Here is a 24,753-nt window from a genome sequence, read left to right on the forward strand (position 1 = left end):
GTTTGGTAAGATTTTCTTCTTTCTAAAAGAAATTAATACTTTTATTCAGCAAGGACACATTAAATTTAACAAAAGTGACAGTGTAGACATTTATAATGTTGCAAAACAGTAAATGCTGGTCTTTTTCAGCATATTAGAATGATTTCTGAAGGATCATGTGACACTGAATACTGAAAAATGACATTTTAATATATATTACAATATAAATATTTTATTAGAATTTTTTGGAATAATATTTCACAACGTTGCAATTTACAGTATTTTTGACCAAATAAATGCAGTTTCCTTCAAAAGCATTAAAAAAGCATACAAACCCTAGTTTTGAACACTTGTGTAAGTTAGCATACCGACGGAAACATGTTCCAAAATGTCATTATGCCTCAAAAAAGGCGAGGCAATTTGGTGTTTCAAGCTTTACACTTTGCCAAAGTTCAAGTCTTTTAAAGATTCATTCCTTCTCCATTTTCATTGTATTTCCATATCTCACTTGGTATTTTAACAACTGAGGATTGTTCTGTATTAACATCAGTCAGTACAAATCTTACCACCAACATCCAGATTTGATTTAAAAGCCCACAGCTTGATCTCTTTGCCAGAATCCAGCCTGTGAGGTGCATGCAGGAAACATCAGCTGTAGATACCGACTGCACTGATTCCCTTAAGAACACACACACAGTTGCTGCAGTAAGGGTCTAGAGGAAATTGGCCTGGCAGCAGACCACCTAAACCCCGTCTCGAGGGCCAGAGCACGGAGAGGGTACATCTGTTTCTGAGCTGCTGCTGTGCCATGCAACTAGCAACACCAGCGCAAGTGTGCAGGACAGGAAATGCTAGAAATATGGATGAATGAGTGTGGGGATGTGGAGGTTGGATTAAACCCAGTACGTCTTACAACAGGTGGACGGGAACAGGGAACATATTGAAGGTTCTGGTTGGCAGTGATTTAGTGCTTTTTGAATGGACCCTGCTGAGCTGTGTGCTCCAGAAAGACTTTGCCATCACACAAAGATGTTTTCAGTTGAGCCTGGAGGAGAAAAAGCCCCACACAGTCTAAATGCTGGCAGATGGTGTGAGGGGCGAAAACACCTCGAGGAGGGTCGTGACACACATGCTGTATATTCAGTCAAAGAGTTCCTTTAGGCGCACAACTGTGAGCTTCACCCGTAGACACCAGAGGCCCTGAGTGCTTCAGCATGTGATAAACCTCTGGACGCCGAGAGAGGGCAACTGTTAGAGTCATTTGTTCCTTTCTTTGTGTTTCTCTTAGGTGATCTGTGTGAGGAGGTGATTGACCCCTGTCTGCCTGGGTTTGACCTGTGCCAACACGACTCCAAGTGTGTCCCCCTCACTAAGGGCTACAGGTGAGTTTGTGAGCTCCTATAGTCAGAACTTCACAGGAAAGACAACATGACCTGTCAGTGCTTGCATATCTCATGCATACTTGCACTTATACATGTGAAACTTGGTACACATATAGATCTCATCCAGCCAAACAACTTTCGCACTGTGTGTCATTAGCTACTCCCAACATGAAGTCTGATATTCAGGGAACTCAGTACATATGTGTGACCCTGGACCACAAAACCAGTCATCTATTTTAGAAATAGATTTATACAAAAAGATGAACAAATAAGTTTGCCATGGATGTATGGTTTGTTAGGATAAGACAATAGTTGGCCGAGATACAAAATCTGCCATCTGAGGGTGCAAAAAAACAAAATATTGAGAAAATCGCCTTTAAAGTTGTCTAAATGAAATTCTTAGCAATGCATATTACTAATCAAAAATAAAGTTTTGATATATTTACATTAGTAAATTTACAGAATTGCTTCATGGAACATGCAGATTTTTGGTTTTTGGCATAAAAAGACAAATCGATCATTTTGACCCATGCAATGTATTTTTGGCTATTGCTACAAATATACCCATACTACTTAAGACTAGTTTTTGTGATCCAGGGTCACATATTTGCATATTTTGCAAAAGTTTATAGTTTCTATTGAGACAACCAAAACACCTATGCATTAATAATTCATTTCTCCATCATTTTAATTCAGTTGGCAATGCTTTATGGGATTGTAGTTCTGTCACTCACTACAACTGGAAAGTGCAAAGTCTTGTAACGCTGTCTTGAATATACTTTTTTGCTTGGTTTGGTTTTAAAATGCTTATGGAAAAAAATAATGGGAAAAATGCTTCTGGAACCAATGTTATTGAAAAAGTGGGTAGGCAATAATGCACTCTTTGGTTGAAGTCTCATTATTGATGGCAATTTGTTAAGGACATCCCCTTTTGCCAGTAATTTTTAGCATCTAAATTGTTGTTGTTGTTTTCAGGTGTGAATGTTTGCCTGGTTATGTTGGCCAGCACTGTGAGCAGGATTACAACGACTGTCTGGAGAACAAATGCCAGCATGGAGCAGAGTGTAATGATGCCATCAATGGATACACATGTGTGTGCAAGGAAGGTTTCAGGTGAGACATGTGCATTGTTTTCACTCATACATGTGCATTTACTTATGCACAATATAGGAATTATGTTGTTTCTGTTATAAGGTAATTACTGTAAAACTACTAAAAACGAATCTGAAACTACACCATACTTCTGCTCTTAAAGAAAAAACTACATTTTGAGGAGGAAAAAAAAAGATTCTTTATTTACAAATGATTTAGAATTAGTATTATAATATTATCCTAATATTTTCAACAATATTATATATTAAATATAATTATACAAAGTCTTTAAAAATTTAAGTATTTGACCCTGAACCGCAAAACCAATCTTAAGTAGCACAAGTATATTTGTATCAATAGCCAAAAATACACTGTATGGGTCAAAATTATAAATTTTTCTTTTATGCCAAAAATCATTGGGATTTTAAGTCAAGATCATGTTACATGAAGATATTTTGTAAATTAAATATAATCAAAACTTATTTTTTGTTTAGCAATATGCATAGCTAAGAACTTCATTTGAACAAATTTAAAGGCAATATTCTTAATATTTAGATTTTTTTTGCACCCGCAGATTTCAAATTTTCATATAGTTGTATCTCGGCCAAATATTTTCCTATCCTAACAAACCATATATCAATGCAAAATTGACCAGGGTCACATATTCAAATTATATTCTATTTTAAATAATAATAATACTTAATATACATTATAAAAACTATAGATAAATACTGACCCTGTCATTTTTTTAGATAAATCAATCAAAAAATAAGCTGTTTAATCTTTTTATCAACCATTTCCCCTTTTGTACCCTCTGAAATTATGGCTGCAAAAGTAAAAGTACCTTAGAAATCACTCAAAAAGCATGCACATACTTTTCTGTTAACCAGGATACTTGCACACCTGTGTTCATTATGATTATGAAAGGCTTGATAAATGATGCAAACATATACACGCTTATACACACCAAGCTTCTGTTGCTCCTTTGTTATATGATAGTGTGTAGTTAAATCTGACATGCACAGACGATGAATATCCATATGGCTCATTATAACACTAGCATGTGTGTGTGTGTGTGTGTGCGTGTGTGGCATTGTACAGAAGAACAATAGCTCTCTCCCCAGCATCCGTCACTCCACCACGGCTACTAATTAAGGGCCTGATGGTGTCTTGAGCCCCACATTAATCTGGCTTACCACCCGTCCTGACACTCTATCAATATTCTAACACTGTCTTCATCTCTTGTGTGAATTCGATTTAGGAAAGTAAGAAAGAAGTGCTTGAAAATTGCTTATATGTGACCCTGGACCACAAAACCAGTCATAAGGTTAAATTTTACAAAACTGAGATGTATACATCACATGAAAGCTCAGTAAATAAGCTGTCTATTGATATATGGTTTGTTAGGATTGGGCAATATTTGGCCGAGATACAACTATTTGAAAATCTGGAATCTGAGGGTGCAAAAAATCAAAATACTGAGAAAATCACCTTTAAAGTTGTCCAAATTAAGTTCTTAACAATGCATATTACTAATCAAAAATTACATTTTGATATATTTACAGTAGGAATTTTACAAAAAATCTTCATGGAACATGATCTTTACTTAATTTCCTAACGATTTTTGGCATAAAAGAAAAAGCAATAATTTTGACCCATACAATGTATTTTTGGCTATTGCTACAAATATACCCCAGTGACTTAAGACTGATTTTGTGGTCCAGGGTCACATATTGTATACTTTATATATAATATTCAAGAATAGTTTCTGAAGGATCATGTGACACTGAAAACTAGAGTAATGATGCTATGCAAGACAAGAATACAATTACATTTACAGCTATTTTGAACTGTAATAATAAAAAACATAAAAATCCTCATACATATCTCTCCCTCTCTTTCCTTAGTGGTCTGTTCTGTGAGACACCTCCACCAATGATATTACTCCAGAAGACGAGTCCATGCGATCAATCATACTGTCAAAATGGAGCGCAGTGTCTGGTCGTGGAGGGAGAGCCTGTGTGCCGTTGTCCACCTGGCTCCAAGTGTCATAAGATGGTCACAGTGCACTTCCTCGGCAAAGATACCTATCTGGAGCTCTCAGGCACCAAGATGCGACCACCCATGCACATATCCCTCCAGGTGAGCCTGTAACCACTTCCTGTAATGCTTAACAAAGGGTCCCAGATCAGTTTCTGTAATACAGACCTCACATATCACCAGCCCCAGGATAGTCTGGGTATCATCTGAATTCACATCTGCAGCCATGAGAAGTGGCCTCTCTGTCTAGGTCTTTTTTCATCCGCAGTGCATGGTCTAAGCCAGTTTTGGCCTCTCTGACATTATGAGAATGTCACCTCTTGTCCACCTGCGTGAATAATTCTTCTCCAGAGGACATATATTATGGTAATAGAGGTTGAGGCGGCTGTTATCCGTTGCAATCAGGGGCCCTGCGTAACCGCTAGATCTGCTACAAATGAGCCTATCTTCTCACTGTCGAGAGGGCACACTAATGTTAATTAAAGTAGGAGAAATTAAAAAGAGCTCCGTAGCTGTTTATCTCCTTGTGGACGTCAGCATCTCTCTGTTTCGGTTTCTCTTAGCGCATCTGCAGATCGAGTAAGTAATGGTGCATTGAAGTACAAAAGTGTTGCTTTCTAAACCAAGTCTGAGTTTTTGGCACGAGTAAAACATGGACAATGAGGTTTTAATATAAATCTGTGAAGTTTAGTGTCATTCATCAAATTTATAGGCCGTTCGGATAAGCAATGTCAGGAATTTTCATGTTTAAAAAAAAAAAGAAATTAATTAGTTTACACTGATACAGCAAGATGTGTAAGAATCCAAATGCCAAATGTTCATAAAGTTTAGTCTTGTAAGAAAAAACGTTGGTATTTTTATGGGTTCAAGAGCGTAGCACGTAAAACTGATTGTGCAGACCAAACCGTAAGTCGTAGAGACTTGAAACTTGGAGGGATGGTAGTACTCACACCGCTTACAATGTGACCAAGGCTAGCCCCAATCGGCCTGACGGAGGCGCAACAGCGAACAAAAGAATAAAATTGCTCGTAACTCGTAAACCGTCAGTCGCAGGCTCAATTGTCTTATGTTGTTGGAATCCTTGGCTCATGGCGGACAAAAACCTACTTTTGCGAACTAGTCCTAGGTTTTTGCCCGACTGGAACCAAACCAGTGCAGAATAATTCTCTGGAGAGTAAATATTGATAAAAAAAATTTTTAAGTCTCACTGTTGCAAAGGGGCGCCAAAACATTTGAAAGTGGCAGAGCCACTTTAAGTAAAATGTAAAGTAAAATCTGAGGTTACAGAAAAATTGTAGAGCTTGGCCACTTGGTGGCGCTATTAGAGGGGGGAAAAAAACATAAAAAATGGCTATAACTGCGCAATCATTTGTCCTTTCACCATGAAAATTGGTGTACATGGTCTTGGTCCAAAGTGCCACAAGTGTCTATAAGGACATTTGCATTTCTCAAAAAACATTTCCTCCAATGGACGACAAATTTGAGCATCTGTTAGACATGGAGGCTGATCGGAACATAACTTGGTGGGCCTGTTCGACTCATGGCTCCAAATGTCTTTGAAAGAAATTTGAAAGAAATCGGACATCACATTTTTCAAGGGCATAAACGATTGCATGTCACAGTTTTCCGCACATACACGCAATATTTGTATCATATGATAGAACTTCTTATTCCAAACAACTTTGCCTCTAGAACCACTGCAGTCAATCAAATCATTTGTTAAATGATTGAGAAGATGTCAAAAACCTGCTTTTGCAAACTAGTCCTAAGTTTTTTGCTTAATCTGGAAAAAAAACTGTAGTACAATTCTTTGAACTCTCTAGTTCAATAATTATCCAAATAATGTTGAAATGTACCCTTTGGGGAGGCTATAACGGGGTCGTTTAGAAAAGGGGCCTGTCCAAATTGACCCAAAATCCTTTAAAGCCTAAAGGAAAACTCAAAATTGATGTGAAAGGTTCTAAACAAGCATGCAAAGTTATAAAGAGATTGGACCATAGCTGGTGCTTTACCAGTTAAAAAAGAACTCAAAACAATGCATTTCTATGGTAAATGACCTAGATTTTAATGTCTTTTTCCTTATATGCTTAAATGCTTTACACTTGAACCCCAGTAATCGCTACTTGCAGCTATATTTCTCTAAATGTTTCACTCTGTATTTCATTGCATATGTTTACTATTGATTTAATTTACCTTTAAAATAGCATTAAAATAATCTTTAAAATATTAAATTAACACAGATACAGAAGTTTTTGTCCAGTAAAACATCATTGTGTGAATTGATAAATATTTTGGACATTTAAAAGTCAAATTTAACAGAATGACATTTCATCATTGCACTTCATGTGAAATATTTCTAAATATTTTACAGCTTTCACTCTGTTCATGTTAACAGGCCCTAAAAGGCAACACGCTTTGGGAGCTGCAAATATAGAAAAGCAATCAAATTATGTTGCTTTTTTAATTTCTTAGTAAAACTGTGCTAAACAGCGTTAATGACTTGGTCCTCCTGTGACATATCGGCTGACAGAAACCAAATACAGGGACACATTAACTGCTCATATGCCTCCAGGATATGAATGTAAGCAGTCCACTTGGTCTCAACTGATGTGTAGAGGGTCTTCCACACTCCATAAGCCATCAACTGCTCTTTTCTTTCCTCTCGTCCCGGTGCTTATATATAAACGTGAGCTGTTTTCCATCACAGCTTGCTCGCAGGCGTTCCGTTTGATGCCCTCGACTAAACAGGGAGTTAAGTGTCGGGCCTGCGGCGGTTCTCTCTCGGTGTGCATGTCGTATTGAAATAGTGTGCTTATCGCGCACTCTTGATTGTTTTGTACATCCCTCTTTTACCCTTCCACCTCAATCTTCAGAAGCCTTCCTGCCGTTCTCCTTCGCTGATCTTTTGCTGTCTCTTTCTCATTTCCCCCCTCTCTGTCTTTGTAGGTAGCCACAGATAAGGACAATGGCATTCTGTTGTATAAAGAGGACCACGACCCACTCGCCCTAGAGCTGTACCAGGGACACATACGTTTGATCTATGATGTTGCCAAGTACCCTCCAACCACAGTGTACAGGTGAGGATCCTGCACACACACACTCATAGGCAGTATTTTAAGGAAGCATACACTTTCAGAAAAAAATATGTGCAAAGGTTTTACCTTTAGGAGCACAAAATCTACAGGGACAGTACCCTCAAAGTGGCATTTTCATACTATGGGTGTGCTAAATTGACCAAAAAAATGACATCTCGATATTTTTGGGATTGATAACCATAATTAAACAATATTTTGCTTATTGTGTTTTTTATGCTGTTTCCAAGGCTGGTTTAGGCCTGTCCTGGATGAATAAATATGACACTAAAACCGCCAGTAGGTGATGGCAAGTCCTTGTCTGAATGAGTGATTCATTGAATCATTCATTCAAACGATTCATTCAAAGCGACTGATTTTTTAGAAATGAAGCAGGTGGCTGTCTTTATGGGTGGATTATTGAATCATCCAAATGATTTGTTTCAAAACTGCAGATTCTTTTTAATGTTTACATTTAAGTCATTTAGCAGACACTTTTATCCAAAGTGATTTACAAATGAGGACAATAGAGGCAATCAAAAACAACAAAAGAGCAATGATATGAAGTGCTTTGACAAGTGTCAGTTTGTCTAGTAACATGTTTTTTGCAATTATAAAATTATATAATAAATAGAAAAAAAAAACAGGTAGAATACAATAAATGTTTTAGCCGTTTCTTGAAGATGGCTAAGGACTCAGCTGGAAATTGATTATTGACTCAATAATGTTCTGCTCCAGCTTTGTTTAGAACTATTTTCATTGAAAAAACAACAGCAAAGCTGAAAAAAGACAATATTGTATCTAAAATGTAACTCACTCAATATTAACTTGTGCTCACACACAAATATCTTATCTTATAAATATAAAAACAAAACCCCATTCTGGGATATTTTTGCATAACTTCTTCTTAACTTTATGTAAAGGGATATTTTCATTGCATTCTAATAGGCTTCATTATGCAGTGAATGCTTTTGATCTTTCAAGATGTTTTTTTGTTTGTTTTTTTGCATGTACTCATACATACTCCATAATGTCAGCTTGCATATTGTTAAAGCAACAATTATAATATTATCCCAATTAATAAATATCACACAAGCCTACTTTGTAGGTGCTAATATGCACCTTTTAGATGTAGGTTAAATACAGAGGTGTCCCTTTAAGGTCAAGCTGTTGTATACGGTAATTCACAAGACAAGATGGGCTTTTAATAAAACTTGGCTGTCTATGAGTAGAAAGGCAATTTTTTAAATTGTTGCTACATGAGCAAACAGAGAAAAGGGGCTGTGGTTTTCCCTCTTGCCAGAAAGGTAGGAAAACATCCATAATGCACGACACTGTCTGACTGCCGGGAAAGTTGATTAAAATTGACCCAAATTTAATTCATAAATAGTAAATATAATTTAAAATGGTCTGTTTTAGCCAGTATGTGTGTGTGTGTACTATGTATATTTATGTTTAATAGAGCATTGCATTGTTAACTAGCAACAGCAGAATCAGCTGCGCCTCACATGAGGAAAGTTATTTGTGGCTGCCTATGTAGAACATTCCAAATTAGTCACTTAAGAGGTTCCATTTTAGTTACGATGCTCTCCCAGAAGCCAGCTAGGTTTTGTAACAGACCCACAATCACACTTCTGTTCTACACAGTAAACAATCCAATACAGCCAGCTGTTTCTGCTGCACCATAATCTAAATAGACATATACCAGCCTAAATGATTTCAAAACATCAAGCATACACTCTCATTCATCTTCCATAAAAAATGACTGCGTTTCAAAGGAGGCCCCCTGCTCTCATCCAGAATAGTTCAGGGTGAAGAAGGCGTGTTTGTGGGTACGTTTGCTCCCCGTTCTCAGGGAGGTTTAATCCCTGTAAGCTCGTGGCACGTCATAAAACCATATAGGAGCCCCGGGTTTACATGACCTGCTTGAATCTGCCTCAGGCGAGAGCTTGCTTCTCTCGCCCGGTTCCCATGCGAACGCTTCTGCGCTGCAGCGCCGTGATTTCTATGCTCATTGGAGCCCCCATAAACACAGAGCTCTTAGCCCTCACCTCCTGCCCTTTTAGCAGACAACAGGCTTGTTGAGTCTGGCGCAGATGGTGCCTGACTCCGGCCTGGTGGGTCACTGCGGATGTCATTAAGCAAGCGCAGGCTCTGTAATGGGTTTCAAGAGCCAGATTCAAGCTTTTAAATCCAGTCAACACACAAACCTAATGACAGCGTACAGTTTCAAAGCATTTCTAGATAGAAATCGGTGTCCTTGTCTAGTTGAGAATGGGAATGTGGCGTAAATCAGGGTCTCCGGCATCTTTTTTTCCATCTACGTCTGCAGAAGTAGAGCGTGAACGTTTGTGACTGGCAGCTGTTTTAGCAGGCAGTAGACGTGAACAGCGGTGAGCTGGGTGCTCCGGTCCCGCCTGCTTGCTTGATGACTTTGTATTGATCCGGTGCCTCCCGTTGCTGCTGCAGAGGGCCACTCTTTCCTTCTGCCTGCAGCAAGGGCTGAATCGATTGCTCTATGAGGGAGTCTCAACATGAAAAATAACGTTTCAACCAGATTCCTTGTCTTTGCAGACTGAGAATACATGCACTTCATTCTGGTGTTTCTAGTATTAATTGCACGCATGCATTTAAAGCACTTGCTCAGACTTGTTTAGAAGAAGAATAGACTGAGTAGTTTCAAGGCGAGTTGGTTTATTTGGTAGCCATCTTGGAATGCCCCAGGCAGCTACTTTCTATGTAGGCAATAGAGATACTTAAATGGAGAAAGACCAGGGCCCAGTTTTTCAAAAGTAATCCAGTGGTATTTTGGATCACGGATTGGATCAAATCTTGGAAATGAGTTTTTCAAAAGTAAAAGGGATTTTGAATTAAGATCAGACCATGTAATGCAATCTTACATTTGATTTGGATCAAACCTGCGCTTTGGGTTATTCAAAACTTTCAACCCAGATTGGGATCTATTTGATCCAAAAAAAAACAGGATTATTATGATCCCATCAGAAGGGTGGATTCAGTTGTGATTTTTTTTAACCAAATAAACCAAATAAAATAAAAAAGTTGTATTTTTTAAGTGAATGATCACAATTTAATGATTGTGATAATGGTTACTGATGATATATAAATTCCTTCATTTTTGAAGCCTATATGAAGCATGTCACATTAAATGAAATATGGTAAAAAAAACAACAGCAAATTTATATCAAAACTATCAGATGTCAAATAAATGGATGGAAAGTCAAAGATGGAAAGTGTTGGTATCTGTAAATGATTTTTGACTTTTTGACAGTGTTGTTTTGGTTTTTTATTTAACATTATAACAAACTAAAAAATGTAAAATGTTTATTTCAGTGTTTCTGTTTCTTACAATTAAAACAAACAATGGCTATTTGTGGCCACTGGTATTTTGCCTACCTGTTGTTCTTTGCTGAGCCAGTAGGCTACACTGTTGATCCCATTTAAGGCTATGGTAAACAGGATTTGGTAATCCTGAAATTTGGTATTTGGATCACAGTGATCCAACCCAATTTTCCTTTAAAAAACTGTCATAAAAGTAAGATAGATCAGTTAATCCTGGATAGCAAAATTTGGGATTTCCAAATCCGGACCAATTTGATCCAGATTAAATTGTTTGAAAAACTGGGCCCAGAATATCCAATGGCATAGTTAATTAACCTAAACCTTGTGTAGCGGCACTTTGAATGGCCAAGGACCGCCCAAGAAGCCATATGACTGACAGATAAACCAACCAATCATGTTTTGTTTTGTCCTGCATCATGTTTAGGGGTGTGGAAATGTCCCCGCAACAACAGACCGTTGTGTAAAACTCTTAGATGTTTTAAAGAGTCTTGTTTCACATACTTTGGAAAATCTAGCGTTTAGTTGATCCATTGTCACAGTTGGAAACATGACTGCTTTTTTCTTCCATTAGGGAGTTTGGCATCACTGCAAATTTGTATAGTGGTGGAACGTTAAAGAACACAACACAAAGTTTCCTAGAAATACTGTATATTTTAACCAATCCGATGGCGACTTAGAAACTTGTGTTTCCAATTTTGTGCGGCATATGCATCAGATGTTCAGTCCGTGGATGTGATGTCTGAGGCTGAGACTAACCTAAACCCTTCTATGAGTATTTTTCAGGTTGGTCCACCACAGCGTAAAGGGATAGTTCAACCAAAAATGAAAATTCTGTCATTAATTACTCACTCTCATGTTGTTCCAAACCCGTAAGACCATCGTTGGTCATCGGAACACAAATTAAGACATTTTTGATGAAATTTAAGAGCTTTCTGAGCTCCACAGACAGCAAGGGTCCTTCCAAACTCAAGGCCCAGGAAGATACCAAGAATATTGACAAAATTGTCCATGTGACATGACATCAGTGGTTCAATCGTAATTTTATGAAGCCACAAGAATACTTCTTATAGTAAAAAACTAAAATTGCAACTTTGTTCAACAATTTTTCTCCTCTAGGTCAGCCTAGTGCCATTTTGGAGATTTTGACAGTGCATGCGCAATGCTTTCCTCGCATGTAAACAATGCATGCTGCTGATGTAAAAACACGCGTGTGCCCTGTTAATGTTAAGAGTCCAAATTGGCACTAAGCTGACGCAGAGGAGAAGAATTGTTAAATAAAGTTATTTTTGTTTTTAGCTTCATAAAATTGTGATTGAACCACTGATGTCACATGGACTATTTTCTTGATGTTCCTGGTAGTTTTTGGGCCTTGAACATGAAAGGACTCTTGCTGTCTGTGGAGGGTCAGAAAGCTCTTGGAATTCATCAAAATATCTTATTTTTGGGTTTTGAAGAGGAACCAAGGTCTTACATGTTTGGAACAACATAAGGGTGAGTAATTAATGACAGAATTTTCATTTTTGGCTAAACTAACCCTTTGATGTAATGTAGCACATGTTCTAATGGCTAGGCTACGACTCTGAATGTGCAGTGGTATGACTAAATGAAGTAAATTCTGTTGCCAGGTCCCCACTAAGTCTAAGATGTGCCATGGCACCCACAATTAATCATAGATCCATGCTAACCCTCTAATTATCTTGTTTTTCCCCAAGCGACATTGTGCTGTGTGGCTTTGGCATACAGTATCTGCACCCCATTGTCTTGGGGTAACAAATGAGGGTCACATACAAGAAGAGGAAGTGCAATGTCCTTCCGTCTCAATTTAGCTTATTTGGCCATGGCACACCCCAGCCTGGCGAACATGTCACAGCTAGCACTAACAATGTGTAACCAGAGCTAACAGAGCCAGCTGCTCAATTTGTAACCCGTCCTACGCCGCAACGCTTGGACGTGGGTGCAGCGCTCGGGCAGCTCCCTTGCTTTGGTTTTCCCACCATGGAAGCTAGAGTTTTGAGGCTGTGGTTGGAGCATTCCTGAGCCGAGTCTGGTTCAGTGGCTCTCTGCGGGTGCTTGACTTCAAATGTGGAACTGGGTCATAAAGACTCTGTGGGGCGAAGATCAGAGGAGGAAACTTGCAAGATTCCCACACCATCCACAGCTCTTCTTACACCTTGTCCCTGCTAAACTTCAGCAGGGGAAGATATCCCTGACAGGAAAAACAAGGAACGATGATGAAGAAAACTGAAATGCTGAGAGAGAGGCGGTGGGAAAGAAGACAGATCGGACCCCAGAGAGATGAGGAGTGACTGAGAGCCGACGAAGAGTGAAGGACACTTATCTCTGCAATGTGATCCTGCCTTGACGGAAGGTGCGGGTGAGGGGAGGGACTGAGAGACTGATATATGCACTGGGGAGGAGAGTGACAGAGGCTCTAACTAGCAGTAATGCCTCATTACCATGAGATGAATGCTCGGGCCCATGCAGCGTGTTAATGCGCTGCCCTTTGCTAAATGTCACGCTAATCTGAGTATTAGTTTAAGCAGCGGCGTGGGCAGTTCCTCGGCAGAAGCGGCGGTTTGTGGAAACATCGCAGGAAATTGAATGAGAATGTTAGAATTGCAACGTTCCCTGCCCCCAGCTCCTCAGCGTGGGCTCGCCATCCTGCGCCACGCCTAACCACAGCTCTCCAAATGCAGCTAATGTTTGGCATGTCAACTGGGTTTAACACTGAGCAGCGCTTGGGTGAACAAGGAGGGGTCAGGGTATGTTTTTACGGCCTGTTTTCGTTTCGCCCGAGATTAGCTCTAAGTTCCTGTGTGAGCAGAATGTTTGAATGGGGGAAAGTAGCCTAGTGGTAATTCAGCCTGAACCGTGACTGGATCTGAAGTAAGTTCATTGGGTTGGAGAAGACTAAGTGGATGCTAATGCAATGTCCACCCATGACCTTAACGTTGGCTAGCGCTGTGCTCTACTGTTTAGGCTTCAAGAATTAGGTTACTAGATTTCTGAAATGAAAACCGGAGACATTTCCTAGTTCAGTGGTCAAAAAATCACCAAAATCTCACTTTTGATCCTCTACGAATTAAAAAACAGGGACAAATTGTTTTTTTTTTAATTATTATTTTGGGTTCCATATATTAATATCATAACTGATAATTATGGTGATGTTTGAGGATCAAACTTACCGTAGTTTTTTAATACAATAGTAAATAGTAACTATTGCAAATAGCAAACATATCAAAACAGTAGCCTAGTGTTATAACAAAATTACGGCTTTAGAAAAAAATAAAACAAAAACCATATGATAAATAAAACTGTATTTAACAAATAGGTTATTTTCGAACTTTATTTAACATTTTCACGACTGTGAGTACAATAATTACAAGTTTTTACGTTTTATGTTTATGCATTTGGAAATGGATCTTTTTTTAAAAATCCCTAATTAGGCTCATTTTGCATTTTAGGCTACTTTTTACCACAAAGTATATGTTTTCTGCAAACATAATTGCACGAGTGTAGCACAGTCTCTTAACTACATGTGATGCGATGACACAACGTGCGTTAAATGGTATTTTTTTTCTTGTTAATCAGAATTTTTGTTCTAACTAGGTTCGACAGTGACACGCAAAATTTCTATTTTTGAAACAGTTTCTATTTCTGCGACGTCGCAGCTGAAACAACAACATACAAACTATTAGAATCTTATGTAATGATTATGTGCTTTATTCAAAGTTAAAAGTGTCTAATGTGAGTTTGAATATCATATTGCGTGACATTTATAGCCACACTAAAAGCAACAATAGATAATTTACCTCAGATCTTGGAAATAAATTCAATCAGGCTAGGCTATGTTAAAACTGCGAACTCAATACAAACCAACAAGTGATTTCCATGACAAAGATGATATCGCCCTGCTGAAAAAACAGCTAAAACCAGGCTGGTTTTAGAGGGGTTTCCCAGCCTGTCCAGCCTGGAAGACCAGCTAAAACCAGCTACTTCTAGCTTAAACCAGCTAAGATCAGCCAACCAGCCCAGGCTGGTTTTAGTGACCGCCCTGCTGAAAAAAAAACAGCTGAGTGTGTAGTTTTAATTAGATTATAAGCGTGTCCATTTTGTTGGGAGTGCGGTGCACTTCTGCACTTCGGAATTGCTGTGATATTTCAGTGATTCTGTTGTGTATTTGTAGGTTGTTTTGAACATGTTATAAAAACCAGGACTATCCCCAGAAAACGGGGACATCTGGTCACCCTATTCACAAAGGCTACATATTCTCATCCCAAGGATGAGACTTTTTCCCTTGCTACTTGTTGCTACTTAAATGTTTTGATACTAGCTGTTAACTTAACTCCATCTGTAGAGCAAAGCTACTTGGTTACACCCCACGATATCTCCAACGCTACATAACCTTGTTTAGCAATTCACGTTCCAGAAAGGCATAATTGACTTCACAGCTGCAGTCCGTTACTCTTAGCTAGTGTAAGCAAATGATAGTGCCGCGTAATTGAATCTGGAAAATGTAAATATGTCTACAGGTTTGCTGATCTAGATAACTCCCCGAGATGAAGGAGCCGGTAATAGTGGCTAACTTTGTGTATGTGTCATTTATAATGCGGTTTCGCTCAAGGAAAAACAGAGTACTTTATTTTCAGCTGACAGGAAATTGACTTCCCCTCGTGCGAGAGGGGTGACACGAGGTTGCTGAAATCTTCCACGGGTTTCTGTTTGCTTTTATTGAGCTCCATAATGGGCTGCTTGAAGCTAATATGTAGGCTAGCCGTACATCAAAGACGCTCCACCTTCTCAACCCCCCCGTTCTAAAAATATTACGGCCTCGGGATATTTTCTGTCTGTCAGAATATGAGCAAAAGGCCAACAGTTGCGAGCGTTTGGCTGCATCTTGAGGAGTTGATCTCTAGTGCCACCTAGTGATGGTAGATCTTCACTGCATGCATTTAAAAAGTCCAAATGATGACTTGGGTCCCCCACAGCGGGATTTATGTTCTGATTAAGTATGTTTTCATTCTCATGATAGAACTTTCCTCATTGTTCCGTCACATTCCCACTCTCACCAGCTTTTCCACAAAATACTCTTCCCATTTCCTTCCCAGCCGGCATGTAGGCCCTCAGACCGACTTAATGAAAGACGGCTGTCAAAACCAGAGACAGTGGATGAAAATGTCCTTATATTATAATATAGCCGTTCATCTATGGTGGTACTGACGTATCAAATGGTGGACGGGCTTGAAATGTTTGGGGGGTCTCAGCCAGCGGACTGTAGTGTTTGTTGCAAAAGCCTATTTTGAAACAGGAATTGAATTATGGGCCTGTAATGCAAACCACACGTGCGCTTGTGTTGGGTGTTTGTTCAGCCAAGACCTCCATGAACCGTACCCCCTATATCTGGGGACACTGATCTCTATCCGCACCTATGGCCTCAGCATTTCAGTAATGGAAAATAGCATTGCGAGCCAGCACAAATACTAGCAGCCTGCCCACAAAAATGAGTTCATTTTAATACTAGCCTGTTTGTTTGCTTAATGTATTTGCTGGCAATGCCCTGTTGTTGTTGTTTTTTTGTGTTTGGAATAGATAGATGATAGATGGGTAGATGGATGGATAGATAGATGTGTGTTTTTTCCTGCTGAAGACAGAAAAAGAGGAAAACCTTGTTTTAAGTTGAGGTGGGGATTAAGATATACTATACTCGCCACAATATCATTTCTCGCACCCCCTTCTCCCCTCTCTCTGTTGGTCTCTGGGCTTCTATGCCAAACCACTGTCTCTAGCTGTCTGTAACTGCTTGTGCTCCATCCAGCAATAACTACTACAATACAAAACTGGGGTTTCTGTAGCCTGAGCAGACTGCTTTCTCATAGTTCAAGGGCTACTGATAAGTTCATAGCCCTAAATCTCACCTTTAAACAAAATACCATCCTCGAAGTCAGCAGAATCTGGGCCAAACGGCTTACTACATGCACGGCATTGTACGAAACTAAGGAGGAAACGGGCGAAAATCCAGCTGTGCCGTTCGGAGCACGCTCTCATAGTCTACGAGATGTTTCACGGAGGTTTCGTGGAACCTGGGAACAAGCGGCACTCTTCAATGGTTAAAAAATGACCGTGTGAAACAGAATCGCTCTCAGGAGTTCACGCAGTCACAGTGCCAAACTCAGCAGGATGTGATTTGAGCGTGCTAACTCAAAGAAAGAGTGAACTCATGGCCAACACAAGCTCTCCTTTTCCCACAACATAAGCTCTCCCCACCTCAGTGCCAAATTCACTGGAAATACACCTGACGGAGCCTAATGTGGAAACCATGGCATTTTCAGACAGTGGGGAGATATTCGCTATTGCACATTCAGGCTTTTCATTTGGGCTTAAAATGTTACTTTCAATGTTAAATTACCCCAGTGGTGACATGATACGATCAGTTAAAACCGTCATTAAGTCATTAAGGCTATTTCATAGTGAGCTATATGTTTAAATAATATTTTCACACTGCAAAATTTGACTATAAAATCTTGTTTGGAAATCACAGTAAAATAAGGACACTTTGCTCACAAGTGATATTTATGCTAAGATTCAAAGTGTAACATTTTTAAACAGTAAATTTGCTGTCAGTAAGTTATTTATTGTTTCTTAAACGTGTTTTGTGACACTGAAGACTGGAGTAATCCTGAAAATTCAGCTTTGCATCACAGGAATAAATTTTTTTTTTTTTTTTAAATCTATTAAAACAGAAAACTATGGAAGCCCGTTTCCGCCACTGAATAAAAAATAAAAATAAAAAGGTTATTGTGACTTATCTCACAATTCTTTTTTTTTTCAGAATTGTGAGATAAACTCACAATTGCGAGTTATAAAGTCAGAATTTTGCGATATAAACTCGCAATTGCATGATATAAACTTGCAACTCTGTGAACATATCAGTCTTTTTTTTCCCTCAGAACTCGCAATTGTGAGTTTATATCTTACAATTCTGAGAAACAAACGTTTATATCTTACAATTCTGAGAAGCAAAATTGCAAGGTACAAAGAAAAAAAAAACAAGTGTACATTTTTGCAATTGCATTCTGATTTTATACCTAGCAATTGTGTTCATGTCTCACAGTTCTGAGAAAAAAGTCAGAAAAAAAATCTAAATATTGAGGAAAATCTCCTTTAAAGTTCTTAGCAATGCATATTACTAATTAAAAATTAAGTTTTGATATATTTATTGTAGGAAATTTACAAAATATCTTCATGGAACATGATCTTTACTTAATATAATAACCTAATGGGTTTTGGCATAGAAGAAAAATCAATCATTTTGACCCATACAATGTATTTTTGGCTATTGCTACAAATATACCTGTGCTACTTATGGTTTTGTGGTCCAGGGTCACATATGTGAATAATTTTCACATAATATATATTGAAATGGTTTATTTCAGCCTCAGTTCAGATTATTCTAATTTAAAAATATCTTCTGCTTTCTTACAGTGTGGAGTCAGTAAATGATGGTCTTTTCCACACGGTGGAGGTGCTGATCCAGAATCAGACCCTAAGTTTGGTGGTGGATAAAGGGGCACCGAAAAGCCTGGGCAAACTCCCGCGACCTCTGGCTGTGGACCACAACACACAACTCTACATAGGCGGTAAGCATCAAAAACACCTCATTGTTCATCAAAACCACATTTTGATGCTTTCAAAGTATTAAATTTGTCTTGTTTTGAGATGTTATCCAAGTGTTTGAATGCGTAATAATGCATAATGCACTTTTTTATTGGGATCAGTGGTTCTATTAAGGAACATGAAAATCAACATGAGCCTTTAAAATGCAGCAAAGGTTTTTTATAGTCCAAAGAGTTTTTTTTTTCTAGATTTTTTAAATGTTTTTTAAAATGATTCTTTTAGGAACTGTTTATTGAAAGGTTCTTTGAGGAACCAAAAATGGTTCTTCTATGGCATCACTGCAAAAACACCCTTTTGGAACCTTTATTTTGAAAAATTTGATTGTAATCATTACATGTGCTATAATTTGCCTTTTGTTCGTATTTTAGGTGTGCCCTCACTAAAGGGTCAGTGTTTTCAAAGCATTATGAGTACTGAATAAATAAGCTTTCCATTGATGTATGGTTTGTTAGAATAGGAGAATGTTTGACCGAGATACTACTAGTTGTAAATCTGGAATCTGAGGGTGCAAAAAAATCTAAATATTGATAAAATCTCCTTTAAAGTTGTCCAATGCATCGAATACACTTACTAATAAAACAGACTTATCAAAAATTATTTTATATATATTTATATGTGTAACCCTGGACCACAAAACCAGTCTTAAGTCGCTGGGGTATATTTGTAGCAATAGCCAAAAATACATTGCATGGGTTAAAATGTTAGATTTTTTTTTAATGTCAAAAATCATTAGGAAATTAAGTAAAGATCATGTTCCATGAAGATTTTTTGTAAAATTCCTACTGTAAATATATCAAAATGTAATTTTAGTTTTGTAAAATGCATTGTTAATAACCTAATTTGGACAACTTTAAAGGTGATTTTCTCAGTATTTTGATTTTTTTGCACCCTCAGATTCCTGATTTTCAAATAGATGTATCTCGGCCAAATATTGTCCTATCCTAACAAACTATACATCGATAGAAAGCTTATTTAATGAGCTTTCAAATGAGATATATAAATCTCAGTTTTGTAAACTTAATTTAACCTTATGACTGGTTTTGTGGTCCAGGGTCACATATGTATATATATATATATTATGGTAGGAAATTTACAGAATGTCTTTATGTAATGTGATCTCTACTTAATATAATAACCTAATGAATTTTGGCATAGAAGAAATATCAGTAATTTTGACCCATATTTCACCCTCAGATTGTTATAATTTAAAAATATTGCAAATGTATATTTTTAGGCTATCTTCTGCTTTCTTGCACTGTGGAGTTAGTGAATGATAGTTTCAGCATATCTTTAACAGATTCTTAAATTTGTAATCCCGCAGTTCTTTATTGGCATCAATGGTTCAATGAAGAACCATGAACATCCATAGAACCTTTCAAATGCAGAAAAGGTTCTTTAGATTTTTAAAATGGTTTTCAAAATGGTTCTTTTAGGTACTGTTCACTTAAAGGTTCTTTAGGGGAACCAAAAATGGTTCTTCTATCACTGCTAAAACACCCTTTTGGAACCTTTATTTTTAAACGTTTGATTGTAATTATAACATGTGCTAATATTTGCCTGTTGTTTCTATTTTAGGTGTGCCCTCTCTGATTGACACAGCAGGCCTGCGACCGGGTCCAGACCGCCCATTCCAGTCCTTTATTGGCTGCATTCATGATGTACGGCTCAACGGGGAAATCCAAGACCTTGGCAGTGGATTGGCAGGGGTTGAGGACATCCTGCCTGGCTGTCACTCCTGCAGCGTCTGTGCTCACGGAGCCTGCAGACAGAGAGGAGAAGCAGGCGTGACCTGCGAGTGTCCCACCGGCCACAGCGGCCCACTGTGTGAAGAGACAACCTCCCAGAGCCCCTGTCAGAACAGCAGGTATGGAAACCCACATGTGCACAGACACTCACAGTTGTGTTTGTATCAGGTGGTAATCTCTTCCCTCTCTCATCCTGTGCAGGTGTGTGCACGGTCTGTGTGTGCCCAAGGGCTCCTCATATAGCTGCTCATGTACAGATGGATACTCAGGCCAGTTCTGTGACAGGCGGGAAGAGTCCGCTGTCTGCAAGGGGCTGCACTGCATGCATGGAGAGTGCAGGGTGACGGAGAGCGGAGAGCCGGTCTGCCACTGCCAGTCTGGGTACAGCGGGCCATCCTGTGAAACAGGTGAGACACAGCACTGCAGGAGATACAGTCAAACCTAAATGTATTCAGACAGCATCAACATTTCTTGCATTATCAGTTTATTTGATATAGTTTAGAAAATGGTAATAAAATATGACAAAAACTTTGATAGAAAGGAATGTAATGGATTACAATCAATCAAAAATTATTCAGACAACTGTTAGTATGACAATATTTACACAACCTCCAATACTTTGTTGACCAATTACCAAGCAATGCTTAATTTTCTTCAGTCTGTGGTGTAAAAAGGTCGCATTAGCATTTACAGAAAAAACACTTGGCAAAACATGGTCTGAATCATTTTTGGTCCCAAATATGTATCGATTTTACTGGTAGTCCAGTTATGAAGAATTTTGTGGTATCATATGTCACGGTTTACTTTATTTTGCTATCCACTCTTACATAAATTAAATGTAGTGTCCTGCAGTGATGGCTGAATCATTTTTGGTTTGACCATTTACTAATTGTAATTTAAAAAGATGATGATTAGCATTCAAATACTTTATGGCTCTTTTCATAATCTTTCGTCAAAATGTAATAACTTACTCTGCTTCTTCAAATGACTTTTGTATTCTGCTCATGTAACCAGATTTCATTTGGTGGGGAAGAATAATACAATGCTCTCTAAAATTATATCTCAATAATATTTTGATACTGACAATAATATCTCTAATAATATCTAATAAATCAATAAGATCTCCATTAACTTTTTATTGAGTAAAAACACTGTTTTATATTTATTCAAAAAGACATAAATAAATTATGCATTGCATATGCAATACAGTTCAAAATCAGTAATTTTCAAAAAAAATATATTTGTATTTTTATTTAGCAAGAATGCACTGAGACAGACTTTTAAACAAAATGTTACACACAAAAAGTTTTTATTTATAAAAAAGTATATTCATTACAAAAGAAATCCATCAAAATATGTATACAATTTTTCACAAAACTCAACAGCACATCTGTTTTCAACATAATTAATGATAATATAATTAATATATTGCATATTAAAATGATTTCTGAAAGATCATTTGTGACCCTGGACCACAAAACCAGTCTTAAGTAGCACAGGTTTTTATATTTGTAACAATAGTTTGGCAAAAATCATTAGGATATAAAGTAAAGATCATGTTCCATGAACATATTTTGTAAATGTCCTACCTTAAATAATATATAGTAATATATATTAATAATATAAAGTATTACAACTTTAAAGGCAAGTTTCTCAATATTCAGATTTTTTTTTTTTGCACCCTCAGATTACAGATTTTCAAATAGTTGTATCTCGGCCAAATATGGTCCTATCATGTCCTTATTTGTGACCCTGGACCACAAAACCAGTCTTAAGTCGCTGGGGTATATTTGTAGCAATAGCCAAAAATACATATCATGGGTCAAAATTTTTGATTTTTCTTTTATGCCAAAAATCATTAGGAAATTAAGTAAAGATCATGTTCCATGAAGATTTTTTGTAAAATTCCTACTGTAAATATATCAAAATGTAATTTTTGATTTGTAAAATGCATTGTTAAGAACCTAATTTGGACAACTTTAAAGGTGATTTTCTCAGTATTTAGATTTTTTTGCACCCTCAGACTCCAGATTTTCAAATAGATGTATCTCGGTCAAATATTGTCCTATCCTAACAAACCATACACCAATAGAAAGCTTATTTATTGAGCTTTCATGTGATGTATAAATCTCAGTTTTGTAAAATTTAACCTTATGGCTGGTTTTGTGGTCCATGGTCACATTTTGTTCAGCTTTCAGATAATGTATAAATCTCAATTTCAGATTTTAAAAAATGTACTTAATATGACTGGTTTTATGGTCCAGGGTCACATTTGACAGTGTAGACTGTAGTAATGATGCTGAAAATTCAGCTTCGATTACAGAAATAAATCGCTTTTCAAAATATAGTAAAATAGATTGTTAATATTTACTGTATTTATGATCAAACGAATGTAATCTTGGTGAGCATAAGAGACTTCTTAAAAATAACCTCAGAGATCATAGCAGATCTGTTATTAAAAATCAATTTCTCTGTAACTGCTTTAAACTATTTCATGATCTACTAAAATCCTGGTGAATACTGCAAAATGTTGTTTCCACTCAATGAGTTGCATTACAGCAGTTAAATGAGCTACAAATGCCAGAAGTCAAAATCTGACATGAAACTCCTCATGTTTATTAAAATGCTTTATCTGATGGCCTTTCTCTCCATCCCCTCCTCCACACAGAGCCGACGTGCCAAGGAGAGATGATCCGTGAGCTGCTCAAGCGTAATATGGGTCATAAAACCTGCACCTCCACCAGTAAAATCGCTCGGTGTCCCAGCGCCTGCCGCTCGGGCCTGTGCTGCGCCCCCACCAAGAGCCGGAGACGGAAGGTCAGCTTCAAGTGCTCCGATGGATCTTCCTTTTCCGAGGAGATGGAGACCACCGTGGAGTGCGGCTGCACAAAGTGCCCTTTGTAATATTAGCCAATCCCCCTCCCCTCGTCCCGAACCTGGAGAAGAAGACGGAGCGGAAAAGAAAATATATTGTAAAATAAACGAAACACAAATAGAACTTATTTTTATTAAGGGATGTTTTTTTAAAGAAAGAGACTGCTTTTATGATGTTGCTTATATGTGTCATATGAAAAGTAATTTTGTATCGTCGGAAAAAAACAAAAACACACAGATTAACATTCCTGAAAATATATGAATTATATAAATATGTATAAATCTATATAAATCTACAACCTAACCTAAGAATTAATTTGGTCTGTGCATTGCATGTCTGTTGTGAAGTGTGAGAGCGGAGAGAAATTTTAACAGAGGAGCTGAAATGTCCGAAGACTCTTTAGACTCTCTAACGCAGGAAGTGGTGAGCCAACTTCCTGTGCTCTGGTGGCGGCAACAAATGAACTGCTTCCTAATGGACCTCACCTGCAGATTCCAAGGACAGATGGGCTGATACTTTGTACTCTGGATGTTTGGAAAGCTCATCGGCATGGCTCTGGTTTACAAGCTGCAACTCATCGGAGTGAATTTTTTTGCATGACTGCATGGAAAAGTTAAATGTGAACTTGTAACATGCTGCGGTCAGGCAGTAAAGCTATTATAGTAACTATGATAGTCAAACGCTCTCTACCTGTGTATCCTTGTACAGTTGAAATCCAAACGCATAGGTGATACAGGCGACCGCATCTCTGGTGCAAAGCACTTCATACTGACGTAGTATTCCGTCGTAACCGTCCTTTACTAAAATATTAAATGCAAATATATTACACCCATTACTACTGTATTGTTTCATGTGTACCCTTTTTTTTTTTTTTTTTTTAATTCTTCAGATGTAACACTCAGTGTCTTACTCAGAGAGAGAGAGGACTATAGATATTCCAAAGGAAAAGCTAATCAGTGTTAATGAATATTCCTCCTCGTTCTGTCTCGCCCCTGTTCGCCACATACTGTTGTATAAGGTACAAGCGGATGTAGAAATCCCCAGTGAACCATGTAACTGAGCTTGTGCGGGAAATGTCATGTTAGCACCTCCAAATCAGAAGACTGGTTGTAATACGGTGCATTTTCTAATAATGTTTTGTTAAATATGAATTAGAGAGTGATGATTAACTTACAGTGAATGTCGAATTAAACTTGTAATGAAATACATGGCTGGATTTTCTCTGATTCCTCTTTTGTGCCATTTTGTTTTTCTTGTAAATTTGTCATCTGAAACCATCAGATGGGATGTTGTCATTCTTTCTTTTTATGGCCACAATTCATTATGACTGTTTGTTGGTCAAATTAAAAGTAATGTATGTACTTTTGTCTGTTAAATGACTTTTACGCAGGTTTTTATCAGTTTACTTCTTTTGGTTTATTTCAAATCACCAGTTATGAACAATAATGATAGGCCTGGTTTCACAGACGGGGTTTAGACTAAGCCAGGATTAGGCCATAGTTCAATTATTTTTTTATTAATGTGCCTTAGAAAAA

The 24,753-nt window shown here is 37.8% G+C and overlaps 1 protein-coding gene across 1 annotated transcript in view; it reads left to right on the forward strand.

The window, feature by feature from the left end:
* slit3 (slit homolog 3 (Drosophila)) overlaps positions 1-24,426 on the forward strand; it is a 219,498-nt gene extending 195,072 nt beyond the window's left edge. The window contains exons 29-36 of the mRNA XM_073820423.1: positions 1,268-1,361; positions 2,337-2,474; positions 4,361-4,595; positions 7,440-7,570; positions 18,407-18,561; positions 20,174-20,462; positions 20,545-20,750; positions 23,012-24,426. Of these exons, the coding sequence (XP_073676524.1) occupies positions 1,268-1,361; positions 2,337-2,474; positions 4,361-4,595; positions 7,440-7,570; positions 18,407-18,561; positions 20,174-20,462; positions 20,545-20,750; positions 23,012-23,247 (1,484 nt within the window). The 3' untranslated portion in view covers positions 23,248-24,426. The remainder of the gene's footprint in view (positions 1-1,267; positions 1,362-2,336; positions 2,475-4,360; positions 4,596-7,439; positions 7,571-18,406; positions 18,562-20,173; positions 20,463-20,544; positions 20,751-23,011) is intronic.
* Positions 24,427-24,753: the final 327 nt, after the last annotated feature.

This window comes from Garra rufa, chromosome 16, assembly GCF_049309525.1.
Source record: "Garra rufa chromosome 16, GarRuf1.0, whole genome shotgun sequence".
In the NCBI taxonomy this organism is placed as follows: domain Eukaryota; kingdom Metazoa; phylum Chordata; class Actinopteri; order Cypriniformes; family Cyprinidae; genus Garra; species Garra rufa.